Source organism: Aphis gossypii, chromosome 3 (genome assembly GCF_020184175.1).
Source record: "Aphis gossypii isolate Hap1 chromosome 3, ASM2018417v2, whole genome shotgun sequence".
Lineage (NCBI taxonomy): Eukaryota > Metazoa > Arthropoda > Insecta > Hemiptera > Aphididae > Aphis > Aphis gossypii.
In genome coordinates this window covers 48,910,517-48,930,938 of record NC_065532.1, presented here as the reverse complement: position 1 = coordinate 48,930,938, position 20,422 = coordinate 48,910,517, and the positions used below count along the sequence as shown (strand labels likewise).

The 20,422-nt window shown below is 29.3% G+C and overlaps 1 protein-coding gene across 1 annotated transcript in view; it reads right to left on the bottom strand.

The window, feature by feature from the left end:
- Positions 1–411: 411 nt before the first annotated feature.
- The window catches only part of LOC126551213 (uncharacterized), a 58,161-nt gene continuing 38,150 nt past the window's right edge, over positions 412–20,422 (bottom strand). The window contains exons 3-4 of the mRNA XM_050204049.1: positions 5,477–5,786; positions 412–881 (exon numbers count right to left, since the gene is read on the bottom strand). Of these exons, the coding sequence (XP_050060006.1) occupies positions 761–881; positions 5,477–5,786 (431 nt within the window). The 3' untranslated portion in view covers positions 412–760. The remainder of the gene's footprint in view (positions 882–5,476; positions 5,787–20,422) is intronic.

Genomic DNA, 20,422 nt, shown 5'->3' with positions numbered 1-20,422 from the left:
TGGTGAGTAGTCTTAGAGAGTGCCACGAGTGGAAAGCAGCGTAAAACTAAATGCAAAATGAACAATTGGCATATAACTACATCTGCACCACCTCTGACTGAACGGCAGCGGCGGCAGACTTGTCTCGAGATGTGCACACGCACTCGTAATAATGTATTTTATAAATAAAGTATTACGTCTTGAATTGACGATTAACGCGAGACGACCCGCATTTATACCCGCGGCGGCGGCTGTTCCGCACGAAAACTTTATAAATTCGTAGAAAACTTTGCCGGAGTCTTTGGCGCGGGACCACGGAACGACTGTGATATACGGAAAATATATTATAATAACGTAGGAGGTACCTACCTACATGCATTTACAGTAGGTGCCTGTATATATTATTATTTATATATAAAATAAAACGCAACGTCGTTTCGAATGAACTTTTTATTGGATTAAAAAAATATGATAGTAATAATAATACACGAAAAAAAGAATGTTTATAATAATGATAATAATAATAATATATCCATCTAACCGTTATACTACGATAATGTTATGCATTATGATATATACTAAACGTTGCGTGTTATTAGAAAATGCGATTTAATATTGTAATGGTTTTGCAGGTAAAATGATGCGAAGTTTTTGTTTGTTAAAATTGAAATGAAAATCATGTATGTTTATAATATATATAAATAATATATGAATATTCACACGCGCGTGTGCTTATAAATCGTATAATAGACCGGACTAGGAAGATCGTCGTCGTCGTCGACTAGTGCGGCTTGACCACTTTGCTGGCCGGTGGCGGAATTTTCGTAAATCCTGCAGAGTCGAAGACAGGTAACAGGTCGCGTATACGGTGACCACTGGTCGTCACTAAATCCATCAGACGGCTGAAAAACAATATTATTTGCTTTAGTTACTACAACATAATACCAAATAAATATAATTATAAAATTGTTTCACGGTTAAGACATAGTTATGTGTTATATCGTCAATTTATTGTATTGAATCAGCCGGGTCAGCCGTTTAGTGTAGATTTAACGATGTCGATGCATATTATTATGATTCTGTCGGATACTATACTTTGATAATATTATACTAGTAAAATAATTACATATTAACGCGTTAATCTTATAGATACACATTATAAATGGCCACCTGAACGAGTTGTGATTTTTGTTTGTTGAAAAAATAACTGACTAATTGGAGATTCCAAAAGAATAAAAATACATGTGAATATATTGCGTGATCAGGTGTGGTGTGACTGCAGGAAAAATTGAAAATTATTCATGCTTTACTACGTATTTGACATACAGTGCTATTGCATCAAATATAATACGTCCAAGTGTCAACTGTAAGTGGTTAAACTTTTAATATTTAATATATATTTTTTTATTGTTTATTTTATATAGCTGAATTCCATTTAAATGTTAAAAAAAAACTACTGAACTTGCTAGCTTAAAACATTTTTGCGTTCAACGAAATTCAACAAACAATAAAATTCACTTATTTTTTTTATCTCTATCATCACTCTTCAAAAAAACTCACTACCAAGACCAAAATGCAAATGGTGTAGATAATACTTTATTGGATTAAGAAGTATTACTAATGGGTGATTTGTTCGTTGTGTTGTAAATGCAAAGTACAAATTAACTATCAGATAAGTATTAATTTATCAAATTTACTTATTGTCATATTATTTTACAGATAACAAATTATTTTTTATAAAACAATAAAATATCTTAACAATAAGCATAATAATATGAAATAACTTTTTGAAATCTATGGTTCGTATGCATTTTAATACAACCATGTGATGTATAGTTTCATTTTCAAATCGATGCAAGGGTGTTTAAAAACTGGAAGATTACTACTCAAAAAAAAATTAATTGAGAAAAAATAAGCTCTCTAAATTAAATCCAAACATTTGAGTCATGCAAACAATGCGAACGAGTACAATGTATATAAACGCTGAATTTGCGAACGTCAACCAATTCGTTAGAATTTAATTTCAAAATTTTTTTTTTTGACGTGAGGACAACAAATGATGAAATTCCACAGTTATGGCTAACTAAAATATTATTATATTTTTAAGAAAACGCTCGCACGGTTCACATATTAATGTTATGTGACATATCACAAAAAGTAATTTCAACAAAACACGTACATAATATGTGTACTCTGTATAATATAATTATGCATATAAAGTATAAACACCTAACCTATGTTGTTGTTATTATATTATGATAAGTATACCGCATATATACATATTATATTATGAACATGATGCAGTGCGATGCGATGATGGCTGTTTTTGTATAATGCATTACAATTAGAGAGGTTGGCATCACGATCATCATAATAATATACTAATAATAAGTAGGTAAATTTACGCACATATAATATTAATACCATACATATACACGAAAAACATATGGAGTTTTAAGTCATTATATCAGTCATAGTTTTTTGTATATTCCAACCACTATACACATAGTGTACACACTTATTGTATTATATAGGGTTTACCAAGCATGCTCATCTATTTTTTTTAAATATACTTAAAGATCATACTTTCAAATTGCTGAGATTTCTTGTAATAAAATATTAAATATCCTATAACGATGTAATAAGCTTCTGTTTTTCAAATAAGTAACCTATAGTTTTACTGTAGATTACTTTATGGACATATTTTTATTTTTTTTCAGTTTTGTAAATATATTATATGTAGACAATGTAGTAAAAATATAAAATAAATGTATTATGTTGGGTTTATTATAATTGGACCGTTTTTACAAACAATAAATGTTGATAGTTTAATAATAAATAAATTAACTTTGTAACTCTTACATTTCTATATCCCTCATATTTTTTAAAATCGTTATCATGGATCTTTGAAAAATAAATTTATTCTTAGTATACAAAGTGAAATAAATTAAAATAATACTGGTACAATTTATTTTTATTTTGGTAAGTGAACATATTTTGAAAATTTTACACTAAATAATTTAATGTAATATTATAACAATAGGGTTTAACTTGAAAAATAAAAATTTGTTTTTTTATGTAAAAAATCTTGAGAATTTTAAAGTATAGTCTTAACGTATTTTTAAAAATTTAAAAAATCCAATTTTAAATTACTGCATTAGTGAAGAAATAAACTGGGGTATGAGAATACTTGGAGGAATAACCCTGTTTATATTATGCTTATAGGACGATATCTGCTCTCCTCGTGAATTTCGCAGTTAAAGTAGCAGGCATATAAATCAGATTACCAAAGTCGTGACGAGACTAATATGTGTGTGTTCGTATGTATGTATGTATGTATGTATGTATGTATGTATGTATGTATGTATGTATGTATGTGTGAGTTGCTATTCAAACAAACACGCACGGCTGTAATATAATAATAATACGTACGGTGAAACACTGTGTAATATGGTACGGTTGTTTAAATATTATTTTCGTTTGAAAACTGACAGTAAAAATAAAAATAAAAAAACAACAACTGCAAAGACAAAAACTAGTAGGTACACCGAATGTTATGCTTGCACAAAAGCATAATTTCCTGTTGGGTAACTATTATAAAACACGATAAAAAGTAAATTAAATTTGCACTATTCAATAAAATTATTTCTTAGAATTTATGTAATAACTATATGGACTTTGTCGTTATTTCAATTTTACATAATAAGACAATATACCAATATATTATAAATATATATCGTTTATAAGCTTTATAAGATTCATTAAGGAGATTTGTGGCTGTACTTTCTGCCAAAATAGACCTATATTTTGCCAACTGTACTGACTGTCCTAGTTTCAAAAAACAAATATTTCAAAAACATATTTGAATTCGTCATGAAGTTTACTAGAAAATGATTTTTTTACTTTTTTAAAATTAATCACTTGAGTACTTCAAAGTTTTAATTTAAAATTTTAAATATTATGAATTTTAAAATATCATAATAATATTAAACTAAAAAAAAATAATTTAAAGATATAAGAAAGTCGTTTATAAATAAACTTCATGACAAATTTAAACATGTTTTTGGAATTTTTTTCGATAACTAGGATAGTCAGTACAGTTGGCAATCTCGCGATTGACGTACATTGTTTACTATTTTATTTTTGTCTAAATGTATTATCCTTTTGCCAACTATATTAATTTTATTATTATTATTTGTTGGTAAACCCAGTGGAATGAAAGGATAAATTTTTTTATTTACCAATATTGTTGAATTGGAAATTAGAAATTATATAGGTTAATTAAATAGGTTTTAAGTCCAGAGTAGAAAAAAAATTAAGACTTATAATGTTTCATTAGATACTTTTTTAGTAAAAATGAATTGATCTAGTTAGTTATTATACTAATCTGAGGCAAATTTTAAATGCAAAAAAATGATATCAAATGTTTATAGAATATAGATTAATATAATACCGAATTATATTAGATATTTAGATTTATATTTTCAGAAAAGCAATTGTATACTGAAAATAGCAATACTACAATAAGTATATATATTTTTTAGTCCCTTTTAAAAAGATTTGGAGACCTTGGGATCAAAATATCTGATATGGAAGCACAACAATAATAAATTGAAAATATTGTGATCATTGTCAACGTGTGAGTCTCAATAGACCGTACGATAACTGACGGTTGTGTTTGACCCATATTGGGTACCTATTCGATGCCTATTGCCTGTGGCAGTGGAATAAAAATATAAAATCCAATAAACTGCCAATGCCTCCAGTCAGTTCGAAAACGATATTATATTATTATTATTATTCGCATTATGTACCAACGATTGAAAACTTACGTACATGCCAATTATTATTTGACTTCGTTTTTATTTTTATTTTATTCAAAATACGTTATTTATATTTGAAGGATATTGTCTTTTTTCAGCAATGTCATTCGATGACAATTTATTTACAGTGTGAATTTATATAAATATATATATTATATTATTTACATCAGACATATCGTTCAATATGTAATGCTAAGAAACAAAAATAAATATATTTTTACGGGTGAGATAAAGTTTTTGAATTGACGAAATATGTGCCATAAAACATTCCGTAACTAGTAACCTCTTTCGATGAAAAAAGAGAGAGTGGTGCTAAAAAATTAGACCATTTATTAATATTGGGAATTTTATAGTTATTATTAAAATTGTCTCAAAGATAGCACAATTATTACAACTGAAATAATTGTAATAATATTTCAAAATCATAGCCAAACAACGTATTTGTATAAGTTATCATTTGAGAATTTATTTAAACGACTATAGTGGAAAATCAGTTTTGCTTATTTAGAATGCAGACGAACACGCAGTGGAGTGACACTGCACGAGCGTACTCCGGCAACACTTTGGTTCTTTTGATAATTATTTCTATCGTATGACAGCACTATATTATAAGTATACAATATTGTAAAATTATCAAAATAATCTTTGTAGGTAATCGTTGTAATATCATGTACCTGTTTGGCGGCAACGATTTCTTTTTCGGTACAACGGGCGAGGCGGCCTCCACCGGGAAGAAAGTGGCCCCGTAAAAGTCCAAGCCGTTGTGCAGCAGCACGTTGCACTCCTCGACGGACGCCAGCGTGACGCGCACCACGGGCGGCGCGGGGTGGAGTTGTTGCGTGTTGGCAGACGCGGACCCGCCCGCCGCCGCCAGCGACGACGCCGGTCCGGCCTGCAGGAGCTGTTGCTGTTGCTGTTCAACAGCTGTCTGCGACGTAGCCGAGTTCTTACCGTCCGCCACGGTCAAGGGCGCATGGCGGTACCCTGAAATAATAATAATAATAATAAAAGTGAAAAAGAAAACCGTATGCGGTTAGAAGAATCGAACCCATCGAAGAGGTAACACGTATAAGTACGGCTTGCGAGTGTGTGTGGAGTGGACACGAAAGCAGGGCAAACGGGTTCGGAAACTTAGGCGATAATATTATTACGGTATAGTGAAATGTGATAAAAGACGAGAGAAACATAAAACGTATAAGAATTACGAGTGATGCATTTTAAAATTTGTCCTGCAAGAACGCCGTGTAACGTGAGGTTGACAACTATATCGATATTGTTTTTATTATTCAGGTCACTTATGTTGTAGTTTTCCGTCCATATTATTTGTTTGTTCCGCTGTGGAAGAGACTAGGATTTATATTGAATAAAGTTAATCTATTTTATTTATATATTACATTGATTTATTTTAACTTAATAATTATGAGTGGCCGTTAAAGCCATACAGTATCAGATATGTGGGAATCAAACTTTTTGCGACATGAGGTTATACTCAGTTTTATGATATTGTCCACTGTTTAACATTTAGCCCATACAATTGAAAAATATAATCTGGATCGGCACCAATTGCATAATGTGATATTATGAAATTAAGATAATCATCATTATTGCAGAAAAAAAAAACAGTTACTTTTAAATTATTCGATAATTTTTTTTTTTTTGTTTTTGCATATAATAATTTATGATACTAAGGGTACGGTATAGTTCATAACCAGGTTATATTTAGGTATATTGATCAATATTTAAAACATTTTATAAAACTCCATTATTATTGTGGAGTGTGTGTTCCAAATAATTTTCAAAATGTTTAGCCAGAGTTTGTTCATTTTAATTTTGGAAAAATATGTTTTATGGAAACAATTATTATTTTGTATTAACGTGAAATGTATTTTTCATTAACAAATGCTTAATAATGTATCTTAAATGGGTTACTATGTATTTTGCAAATACATTTTTTAAGTATACATAAAAATACCTTTTACCGATGGGAGAAAAAATTTTTTAAAAAAAGTTCAAGTTTTATCAAATCGATTACAAATCAAATCTATTTAACGACTACTATATAAACATTTAGGTCCATTTTTTTTTAACAATGAGCAACTTATGTATAACCATAAATCAAAACAATTTTATCTATTAGAACTCGATTAAAGTAATATAATAATAGTGATTTGGAATATCATAAAAAGAACATAGTATTTGTAACTGTAAAATATTATTACAAATTTCCAAAAAAAAAAAAAAAATAATAATATTGATATAGTATACAATGTATATATTGTTAGGTAATCATCAAACATGTTTGATATAATATGAATTTTAAAGTTAGTAAATAAATAATAATACAATTAATGATAGATTGAATATGCGACAACTATTAACACAGTTTTAAGTATACACGTCAAACCATGTAATTAGACATAAAAATAATGACCCATGTATTTTTAATTAAAAAACAGTTTTCTCGTCGGTACAAAATTAACAACAAAAGGTAAAATAATTGATATTTTCGTTCAAAATTATTTCCATCAAACGGTTATAATAATAATAACGCAGCAACAATATTTTTTTTTGCACGATGGTTAGATATTACTATACTACAGAGTTGTATATAAAACAGAACGATACTAGGAAAATTCACGAGGGAAAAGTTCCAATAACTACTCCAATTTATAAAAATGTTATAAGTTTATATATACATTTTTTCTTATATAATACTATTTGAAACAGTTGAAAAAGGTTAATTTGCAAGAAGCGAATAGTAAAGAGATATATTTTAAAGCTAATTTCTGAAATACAATTATTTTAGTAACATTTTTTTATTTAAATTCAGATCTACAATTATTATTTCAACTGGATGAAAAAAAAAATTAAAACGAAATGAACTACCTATATTAAATATTATAAAGCTTAAAGAATAAAAAAAAATATCAGTTCAACTTTTCTTAGTAATGATGTACTCGTATTTTAGTTTAATTACATCATAAAATAAGAAGAAATGATAGTACGAAATTTTATTTGTATGACCTACAAATCTTGTCAAAAAATAAAAATATTTTTCTTTACTCCAAAGTCCCAGACCATAGAGTTTCAAGAAAAACTTTGCGTCTAGGCGGAAAACCGTATTAATCGTGTTAATTTTATCAATAACATTATATCGTTAAATTTAAAATCTATAGGAATAGCTCACATATCACATACATATATATACAGTATTATAACAATATTATATGTGTACACAGATGACGTATGGGGGCATCAGCCGACAGTGTTTTCGGCGCCTGGCGACAGTCGCGAAAACCGTATGCCGTCGTCTAGTCGGTCGTGTAATTAGAACGACGCGGCGAGAGCTCTCTGCGACGACGGCGACGGCAGTGGCGAAAGGTTATATTATTATTATGTATACGCGTGGTGAGCCAGCCAGCGGGAGACGCGACGCGTCGCAAGTGGAAAACCGTCGCCGGGCAGTGGGTTGTGCGGGTGGTCATTGGACACGGGGTTGCGGAACGGAAAACTCTATCATTGCCACCCGCCGTCCGTTTCGGCCGTCGCCGCCGCCTCTGCGACGCCCACAGGATTTTTAGAATTCAATTATCTAGGCACTAAATACATGTATAAATATACTTCACACCCACACACCCACCCTTACTCATGAGTGTTCTTACTGCGTTTCTGTGTCTTATAATAATTATTATTACGACCACCCGTTTCGTGATCGGAGAGCTACGCGTGATGGGCGGCAATCTCGTCCCTACCACCTTCCACCACAAGACCACCGACAAACAGTGACGCTGCGTTGGTCGTCCGCAGAGATATCCGTAAAATAAATTAGCCCTTAACGTCGTGACGGTGTTAGAAAAAAAATAGTCGAATTTTAACCTACTCCGCAGTATTACTAAAGTACACAAAGATCTGATTTTGGTTTCCGAGTGGTTTGTGTATTTCTTAGTGGTCACAATTATTATTGTGTCCCCCCATTACCACAATATTTGGTATTTATTTTATTTTATTCAATTCCGTAAATATTTTACTGTTAAAATCGTAGAACGACGATGGAAGGTCCGTGTAGACAATGCTACAACTTTAATTACCGATGACAATGTCGACTTTTATTCGCCCGTACACAATGGTTTGAAAAACAATAAATCCTCATACAATATCGTATTATGCGTCTTTATAATAATAATTCTCTGTGAAATGCTTGTTGCTGAACTTTCGACGTTGTTGTTATAATAACTTGTTAACTAGACAATTATCCAAACTGCCTACACGTGCACGTATTATGGGTATAATAACAATATTTATAATATAACGTTATTCTTGAAATTCTGACTTGGAATTTAATCTAACGAAATTTTTGAAAATAAAATTCACCAAACTTGCGCGCGCGCGCGCGTGTGTGTGTGTGTGTGTGTGTGTGTGGTGTGTGTGTGTGTTCATGTGTACATTGTACATTGTATATTGGATAATAATCGTTTGTAAATAAATAAGTGTATTACGTGTGTTTGAAAACTGAAAAACGGAGGTATGTGACGAGCGAAACGGATAATGTCATCGTTGTTATTTTACCCAGTTAATGTTTTTTTCTATTTATTATTATTCTACCACAGAAGAAATCGATGTCTTTTACTGTAGTATATTACAGTGACGCTCTCGATAATAAACTGTATACCATGCTATGCAATATACATATTATTATAATATATGATGCGTATATGATAAAACGTCGTAGTGGAACAGAACGTGTATAAATCATTTTAATAAGATGGTCGATTCATTTTTTTCTACCTAATTGAAACACTACATCATCAGAAACTTGATACACCGATTGCACCGAAAATCGAGACCACGCTTTATACTAATAAATAATAATATAATATTATAATAAAGATTGAACCAAGTATAACATTATAAGAGAATTTTTCATTTTTGCATACCTAGAATTATTATTATATACCATTATAAAAAAATCTGAAACATTTATTGAAATTTATTACTATTATTATTAATATTGTTTATGGAATTAAACTATTTTAAATAAAACATTATGGAATTGAGATTTCAAGAGGACAAAAAAATATGAGAAAAATTGTGTTTGTACAAATCAAAAGAATTAAAAAACAAATACTTTAAATACAACTGGATGGCGTCCTTTTTTTTAGTGTAAAATATCATATATTTTCTCACAATATCAACACTATACCTACTTTGGTTTTTTGGTACTTCAATGTATTTGATAAAATCTAGTATGGAAACTGTAATAAATATTATTATATTTGGTGTACAATTATTAATGGATGTCATAATTAATTATTGATTGAATAATAAATATAAAAATTGATTATTATTTATAAGGATACAAATTGAACAACGAAATGTCAAGTTCTTAAAATTTCAAATTTATCTTTTAAAAATGGTTATGATGTAAAAGTAAAAAAGAAACGTTTCTATATTTTTAAGTTTTTTATTGTAGGTAAGAATTATACACATTTTCTTATTTTTTAAGTTATTACATTATATAATTCGATGATCCATTTATTATATTTAATCTATAAGTATTTGTGAATCTTCAGCATAATTCATACGTAATGCAATTAATGTAATTGAAAATATAAAATAAAATACAAAAAATAAGGGAACGAGATAGAATTCTTAGACAATGCATTAAAAAATGATTAAAATGTATTACATTGAATGAAAACTTTCTTAGTAATAAAAAGATAGACCAGGCTTTTTCGAACCCAAGTTATTTTATGATTCGATCAAGTCCCTGCCAATCTTTAAATTCCTACTTTTATAGTCAACTATATAAAAAAAAAACTATTTATAAATTATAATTAATTTTGAGTGTATATTTTTATACAAACATTTATAGCTCGTCATGTAAAATATATTTTTTATTTTAATATACTAAATAAAATAATAATAATGATAAAATAATTGTATAGCTTTTAAACTTTAACGTAATACATTACATTACTTTATGTATTGTAGTACAAAAAACTAAAGAGTTTTTTTTTTCACATAAAATACAACTATAATATTTTAATAGCCTGAAAATATTTGTTTATCCACTTGGGATGAAACAATATTTTTTCCAGGTATTTTTGAAATTCTTCATTGAGTACAAGTAAATATTTACTAGTTTAAAAAACTATATTCTAACACTCAAGTGTTTAAAGTAAAAGTTTATTTTAAATTGTAAATAGCTATTTGTTCTGTTGTAACTAAGAGAGTCATATTTTATGCCACAGCGGTTGAATCATAATATCGTATTAAAATGCTTATAATAATTAAAATTGTTTTTTTCATTACTTTTACTGCATTTGACTGATACAAATGGTAATGAAAAACATTCATCTATCCACATTCATTTAAAGTAAATATAAAAGTTTGGAATTTATTTTCATCAGATGGGGTGAAATGTGGACAAAATTGCAAGTATAAAATGACGAAGCACTATAATTAAAAAAAAAATGTACGATATTTTTTATTGCTCTTCAGTCTACAGCACATAAAATATATATACGAAATAAAAATAATATACTTGTATATGTTTTATGACTATAGGTGATTGTTTCTCTGAAAATAAAAATAGCACACGTACGCATAAAATGTTTTTGTGGGTACAAACTCGCGTTTACATACATTGAGTATTTGAGTGGGTGGGAATGGAAAATAAGTTGTCTTATTGCTGCTCGTATCTGTATGAGCATTTCCACTTGAATCGATAAAATAAGTAGGTACCAATGAAAAAAAAAATCGAATCATTTTTATAATAATATAGGTATTTTTATTTTACGATAACGATGAAGTTTTCGTTCTATTAGTATAGATAGAAAGATAGAAGATCGGTCAGGGAGACTTGTTGAGTATATCTATTATATTTAAGAACAAATAATGTTTTTTTTTTCATGATTTACGGTGATTACCAAAAAACTGTATAGCCTATATGATATTTAGGAACACAATATTATAAAATATGATTAGTAAGATATCCATTATCCGAAAACTCTCAAATACGAATGCATGCAGTCTTGAAAAATGTTATTTTTCTATTTTACTCTATCCACAACCAGTACGTTCATTATAAAAAAAAAAATAACTAGAATAACGGAAATATATAAAACTGTATGTATTTTAGATTTAATTATAGTTTATATGCACATTTAACATAATACCTACATAAAAATAAATAAAAAATAAAAATAACCATAAAAATGATGGAACTTGCGTATCTCTTTACTCTCGTTTCTTATCAGTAAAAAGAGTTTAATTAACACTATTCCTAATATTACCGTTTTCTTGTTGATCTATAAAAGTGGTATTCAGTAAAAAATAGACATTTTTTATACTGAAAAGATTACCTCAGCCCATAGTTTTCGTGATCCCCGAGGACACAAAGTACGTATAAGGTAGTTGTGTGACAGTACAGTTCAGGTGTGGAAAGTGTGTACATTACACTAATAAATAAGAATACATAAAAACTTGGTGTAATAAAATTCAACCGTTTACATTAAAATATCACTGATATGGAAGTGTTTTACTGGATTGAAGTCCAAACAAAAAGGATAATAAACTTATTTTTTTAGTATTTAATATGTATATTTTATAAATTTATAAAAAAAAAATAATGTCATTAGGTATTAAATTGTAATTCCATATAAAATACAAATTTATTTTATTAAAAAAATATAGATAATTTTTCTTAGGATAATGATTTGGAATGTTACAATATAGTATACGTTTCAGTGGGCATATTTTATTTGTATAACCATAATTTGTAGGTATATTGTTATTATAGGTATCGTAAACTTTTAAAAATAACAATATCGTACGCAAGAACTAATTTTTTAGCAAGAATAAAACATTTATCGTCTCTTGTCGTTTTCAAACAAGTAGTTTCAGCGTATAGACGCTATTAATAATATAAAGACTAAACGAATAATAATAACACGAGCAATTTAATGAATCAATAGTCCGCTAATGGTCTCTTAAACATGGTTATATGTTCATTAAATTAACAAAATTCCAATGCGACTGGGTATTATTATTTCTTTTTAATATAATACGCGTAGAGGAGGAGATGTATATATATATAGAACACAAAATGTTGAAAACAATAAAGTGACGGGCTGCTTAGCTGCCCGGTGGGTCGTGTTTATCACGGGATGTGTGTGTGGGTGGGGGGGAGGGGGTGAGAGAATTGTAAATTTCGGCGTAAGAACTATAGCGGCGGCAACGGTCGACTCGGTCCGTCGACAGCACACCGCTCGGGGAAGGTGTGGTGTAGGGGTGCAGGTGGGCCGTAGCGCTGACTCGCAGGGTCGTGTCGGTCGTGTGAAGGGGTCGAGTGGCGGACCAGAACTCTCCAACCCCGGCGCGTCGTCGAAAATACGAGCGCGGAAAAGGTCACGAACGTTACGGGAATTCTTTATTAGACCGGCGGCCGGTCGTTAGTCTCGCGCTCTCCACCGCCGTCTGCCCAGCGGACGGGTTTAAACAAATGATTCGTTGACGGCAACGGCGGCGGCGGTGGCGGCGGTGGAAAAATACACGCGCAAACACTCTTCCGCGCGCCTCGCGGCTGTTGCGCGCGCTGTCGCCGCCGCCACTGCCCACGTACACCGTATTCACTCTTGTGTTTGTGTGCGTATTTATGTGTAAAGTATTAGACAGGGAGTGTGGTATATACAGCGGTATAATGTGGTATACACACTCATATATATATATATAGAGAGAGAGAGAGAGTAGTGTGGTAGTCGGTCGAAGGTATTAATAACCGACTGTACTCGTACAACCCTACCTCCCCACCGAACCATACCGGAGAACTCACGCGCGCGGACAACTGACGTGATAAACGATGTAGCCGACACAACGCGCGTGTACGCCACCAGTGGATAATGTATACCTATATATAGAGGTGTGTGTGTGTGTGTGTGTGTGAGAGAGAGAGCACGGGCGTACATAAAATAAATCAACCCCCTCGCGGCAGAGTCCTCGCCGAAAACTCCCGAACGGTTTCTTACACATACCGGTCCGACCACGTCCGATAAACGCATATAATACACACATATAGACGCGTTTAGGTACGTATAGGTAATAATAATAATAATATGTACCAGCATTGCTATATTTGCTCACGAAATATACGTTTGTGGAAATGTATGTATAATATGCGTACGAACTGAGCTACAGGGCCCGAGAAAATAACCCAATCCATTTACCCACATACACGCATACTTAAGGTACCTATGTGTATATACAGAGTGAGTCATGACGATACACAAAGTACCTATATGCTAGGCGAGCATTGCTCATTTCTATATTTCTTCTTCAATAATGCAGACATTCAAAATCTGATTTTCTAAATTCGTAAGTATACTATGTGTTTGAATTTTTAATTTTTTTATAGAATTTTTCTACTACCTATATATTTAAGGAGTATATAATGACCCTAGCCTATTTTTAACTGTAATATGTGCGACAAATTATATTTTTGATAATTATTCAATCTAATACAACATTTTATTTATTATTAAATACTAGACTTAATATTAAATTTATTTATATTCTCGTAAAACCGTTAAAGAGAATATTTTTATCATCAATATAATTAATATTTAAATGAAAACTACTTGTTCGAATTTTTAATTAAATACAAAAAAAAATATGCTAAATAATTTACAGTAAAAAGGCGAATTTCATTTTAAGTTTGTATTACCTTAGGATACTCCTAAAGTCATGTAAAATATCTTAAGAATTTGGAAATATGGTCTTTAATTATATTTAGAAATTCCAAAACCCACAATGAAAATAAATTCATTATGAAGAAAAAAAAATGGTGGTTTGGTTGTTTTGCAAATCATCCTGTATATCGTATATTTTTTATCGTTTGTAATGTATGCGTGTCTGTGTGTGAGCAATAATATACATAATGCAAAAGATTTTTCGGTAGGAGCATATCATTATAATGTTAGGCGGATATTATAGCTAGCATAATAATATACAGTGTGTAAACGCTATCTGAGAACACTCAATAAATTTGCATAGAGTACTGCGATTTAAATTCTGTGTTTTGGTGGGTTGTTATAACATAAAAATACACATTTTTACGGTATTTGAATTTTTTTAACTTAGTTAGGCTTGCGCATGCGCAGTACAACTTTTTTTTCTTAAATGGTAACCACCTATTTAAACCACCAATTATTTTTCTACTAATTTTTTAATGAATTTTGGTAGTCAAACCAACTTTCTAAGTCCAAAATTGACCAATTTATGGCCCTTCAACCAAAAAACTGCAAAACACACACAATGTACAGTTTTTTGACCGTAACTTTAAAAATAATTATTCTACGATTGTTTAAGTTTGATATTGTTATCCTTAATAATTAAGTTGATTGTTGCACATTATTCTAATCTTAATTTCTGCATAATTTTCATTGTAATTTGTGTATGAGTTAAAACTTATAGCAGAAAAAACGTAAATAAGTATGTTGTTGATTTCATTAAATTTAATTGATCTATTAGGATTTATTAATAATTAATAACAAAGTTAAATCTTATTTAAGTTATAAGTTTATTTATTAATTAATTAATTAACGTATAAATTGTTCAAATTGTTGTCCGCCGTGAACAAAACATGATTCAGCGCGCCGCATAAATTCTTTATTTGTTGCAGCTGTAATTTGTTCATCAGTTAGTTGGTTACATGCTACTGTTATTTTATCTTTTAAATTTTGAAGATTTATAGGTGGGTCGGCATACACTATTGTTTTTAAGTGACCCCATAAAAAAAAATCTAGTGGCGTAATATCAGGTGATCGTGGTGGCCATTTAATGGGTCCGTAAGTTCCTAGCCATCGATTTGGAAATTGGGCATTTAAATAGTCGCGAACTATGTGAGCATTGTGTGCTGGAGCGCCATCGTGTTGAAAAATAATATTTTCTCTTAGAGCTAAAGGAATATCATCAAGCATTATCGGTAATTCGTTTAATAAAAAATTATAATATCGTCTACCATTGAGCGTTCCTTCATAAAAATATGGACCAAGCAATTTACTACCAATTAAACCACACCAAACGTTTATTCCCCAAACAGTTTGATTATTAGTTTCAAACGTCCAATGTGGATTTTGATCGTCCCAGTAACGGTTATTTTGCTTATTAATAACACCATTATTCGTAAACTTAGATTCATCTGTCCATAATATCGTATTTAAAATTAATGGATTTTCATCTAAACTGGTCATCAACCACGCAACAAAAGTAAGTCTCCGATCTGCATCACCCTGACGTAAATGCTGAATTAAATCAGGTCGATATGGATGCATTTTATACTTTTTCAAAACATTAAAAACTGCGGTATGAGATATTCCAAGCTCTCTACCAACGTGTCGTGTAGAAACTCTGGGATTCGCTCTAACATAGGCTAATAATTGTTCTTCGACCTCTTCACCTAAAGCATCACCTCGTCTTTGTCTTTGATTGTTCGCCGTTTTAGAAAATGACCCATAGGTTCTGAGATTCCTTTCTAAGTTATAAATAAAACTATGGGTAGGATGTTCTCTATCTTAAGTAATTAATAAAAAAAAAAACAAAAATAACTTAGAAAATTATTTAAATGAAAATTTAAGTAAATTACTAAACATACCTGGGTAACGTTGAGCATAAGTTTGTGCTGCACGACGTGCATTTTTTTGACACTCCCAATAAATAAATAATACATCGACTTTTTGTGAATGATTCATACTGTTCACGGAGTAACGTACGTGTTGAACGATGAAAAATAATTGAAATGTTCAGTCACTTAATTTATTTTATCGTATTTAATTTTGTATCAAATTGTCATACAGATAAAAGTTTACTTGAAGGTAGATATTACCTATACTAATGTTTAATTTTATAACGGTCGATAAAATACGATAAGTATTAAACAACGTTTATTTTCCAATTTAAAATAGCATAGGTTTCATGCACTAACCCTAGTAGAAACTTAGTAGATCCGGCACTAAGACAATAGTTTAAACAATTTATAGGTACGTTAAATAAATTGATTAATAAATAAACTTATAACTTAAATAAGATTTAACTTTGTTATTAATTATTAATAAATCCTAATAGATCAATTAAATTTAATGAAATCAACAACATACTTATTTACGTTTTTTCTGCTATAAGTTTTAACTCATACACAAATTACAATGAAAATTATGCAGAAATTAAGATTAGAATAATGTGCAACAATCAACTTAATTATTAAGGATAACAATATCAAACTTAAACAATCGTAGAATAATTATTTTTAAAGTTACGGTCAAAAAACTGTACATTGTGTGTGTTTTGCAGTTTTTTGGTTGAAGGGCCATAAATTGGTCAATTTTGGACTTAGAAAGTTGGTTTGACTACCAAAATTCATTAAAAAATTAGTAGAAAAATAATTGGTGGTTTAAATAGGTGGTTACCATTTAAGAAAAAAAAGTTGTACTGCGCATGCGCAAGCCTAACTAAGTTTAAAAAATTCAAATACCGTAAAAATGTGTATTTTTATGTTATAACAACCCACCAAAACACAGAATTTAAATCGCAGTACTCTATGCAAATTTATTGAGTGTTCTCAGATAGCGTTTACACACTGTATACCGCAGTACGAAGCGATACCAACTCCGGTTGTCGGACGCGAAGGACAGAATAAATAAAAAATAAATAAATAAAATGTTGGTTTAATCAGTACAAATGGACTCAACTAGAGCACTGCCACTATTAATATTTATTTTTAATTCACGTTAAGTGTTTCTTTTTGTAGACCAAAAACTATAAAAAACTATGATAATAATAATAATAATGACGATGATAATAACATTATTATATTATGGACAGGAAAGCACTGGCACATATATCGCCACGTCACCACAATAGTCCCACCACCGTAATTTTGAAAACGTAGTTCAAACAACTGTCAATTCGTATATTATAATACTCCTATAATGCTCTCTTACCCTATATTACAACGCATAAAAGATAATGATTTTGTATCCCCAAAAAGCGCGAATTGTTTGGAATCACTTTTTTTAGGAGTTATATAAAGTTTCCGTTCGTTTATAACTGAAAATTTTCAGCGTAGATAGTAGTAATTCATAATAATTTTTAGCATGCAACTTTTTTTTTTATCATTTATTTCGGTAAATCTGTACATGTCTTATGTACTTTAATAAACGTTAAAGCGTTCCTTTGACTGTGATATATACCTATTTACAAATTAGAAATACAATATTCCGTGTCGATTTATTTATAAACTATAATAATTATGACACGTAAAGAATTATTCATAATCAAATCGAATCAAGACAGTCATAATATTATATAGGATACAATATAAAAATGTTTAAAATACTTTTACCAACTCTACATAAAACTATATATCATATTATTGTAGTTCAAAAATTCAAAAGATTGTAATTTTAATAACTATTTAAATATTTTAGACAAACGAATTTAAAATTCGTTTGATTGAATATTAAAATACTTTAAAAACTGTGTCCCAACTTATTGGTGATCTGGCGAGTATTAGAGAAAGGGATACTTTAGGTAGAGTTAATGTGCACAAGAGGTGTAATTACTCCCCCAATGAGGCCACACGCCCACACCCAATGTACACAATACACTTACGCTCCTCACCGTCAGTGACAACAATACAGATCGACATCATATGCGCTCCGTAAATTGATGACAATTATTATGATTGATGTTGTTTTTATAATATTGTTATTATTAGTTTATAGAAGTTTCCAATATTTAAGCCAGGAATATAATATTATAATCTATACGATTTCGTCAGGCTATAATTATTTTCAAAAATATAGTTTATGATATAACAACCGCACATATAGCAGGTTACATATTTCTTTTATCACTCCACCACCTACCGTTCATTAACTCACAAAACCATTTAACATACTTTAACGACAAACAATTATTCTTATAAACGGAACTTAAACATGTGTTCTTAATCACGCATTTCAATAACTATGGTTTTATGTGATTTATTTTAATTTTAAATAAATGTCTTACCAAGTATATTAATTTAAAGTTAAAAGTTTTAACTTTCATATTTTAATACTGAAGTACATATTATGCCGTAGGTACGTCTTGAAATGTGTGTTATGAACTTATAAATGCATTATTTATTTATTTAAGAACATCGTATACTTTTTAACTTTAAAGCTTTTTAAAGCGTGACTATTATTTATTTTTGTTCAGAAACTCTGAGTCTAGGTCAGACAATAAATGAAATATAGATATATTTACTTCTGAAATCTGAATTTCACCGATATGAGTACTTTTAGTACAATTATACAATATTATCACTCAGTACCATACTGATATTTTAATATTACTAGTATATAAACAACGGTCAAACAATATGTAAGATTTGTTTAAGAATCATAATAAATATTATGTTAAAAATATTTTTACACAAACTTTTAAAGTATCGTATAAATTTTTATGACTATGGATATATACGATGCCACACCTATTTTTTTTATCATTTATTACACAATCAGTGCTGCTGATTTTTCTATAAAGTATACTATTATATAATATGTATACTATTGTTTAATAGTCTACCTATTTATTCCAATACAAAATATAATATAAAAGAAACATAAAAATTAATTTTGATTTATTTTCTATGAAAAATGTTCCAAAATCAATTTTTAACAACTATTAATTTGTTTTACTTTCCTGACTCGGTAATTGTTTGTAAACTGTTTTTTTTTTTTTTGTAATTCCAATTATACATTGGTAAATAGTAATAACTAACCATTTTTAAAAAAAATATTATTTTGTGTGCCACATTATTAAAAAAAAATTGTTTATTTAACTATTATTATTGTTGTTGTAATATTACATTTTGTGTACATTAAATATATTTCAGAATTTTATGAAAGTTGATTTTTTCCATAAATAAAAAATTAATATGATATTCAATTTTAAATTAATTATTTTTTAAACATGTGTTTGATTGAATTTATGTGTGATATTAAATTATTCAATAAATGAATATATGTATATTATAATACCATTATTGAGTTGTACATATAAAATATAAGCTATAAATCATTAGGTTTTAAGTAACAGACACTAAATAATAATAGTATAAAATACTTTTAATATCTATTTATAAAAAAAATAAAATTTTTAAATAATCAGTTTGGTAAGCAATTACGAATTATATGCTTTAACATGGTCATACTATAGTTTACACTCTTACAGTACATGGAAACAATAAGTTAGTTGTTAGTTTATTTAAAATGAAATGGACTTAATTGGGGATGTGTAAAGATGCTTACTATTTCATATATATAAAGAAAAATTTTTATCTACTAATTTTATAATATTATGTTGACCTAATTTAATAATAAAATAATGACGGTACGGCGTAATGGATATGCATTTTAGGTGCACGGCTGTCGTGTGGTTCAGTTTACCGGTATTTTTCAGCACGATTTTATTAAAATATATTATCAACATAATGTCACATAATATTGTGCACATTATTAAAAATAAAACAAAAATAAATTAAATACCATTTTTTAAATAACTGAGGTTACTTTTAAGTA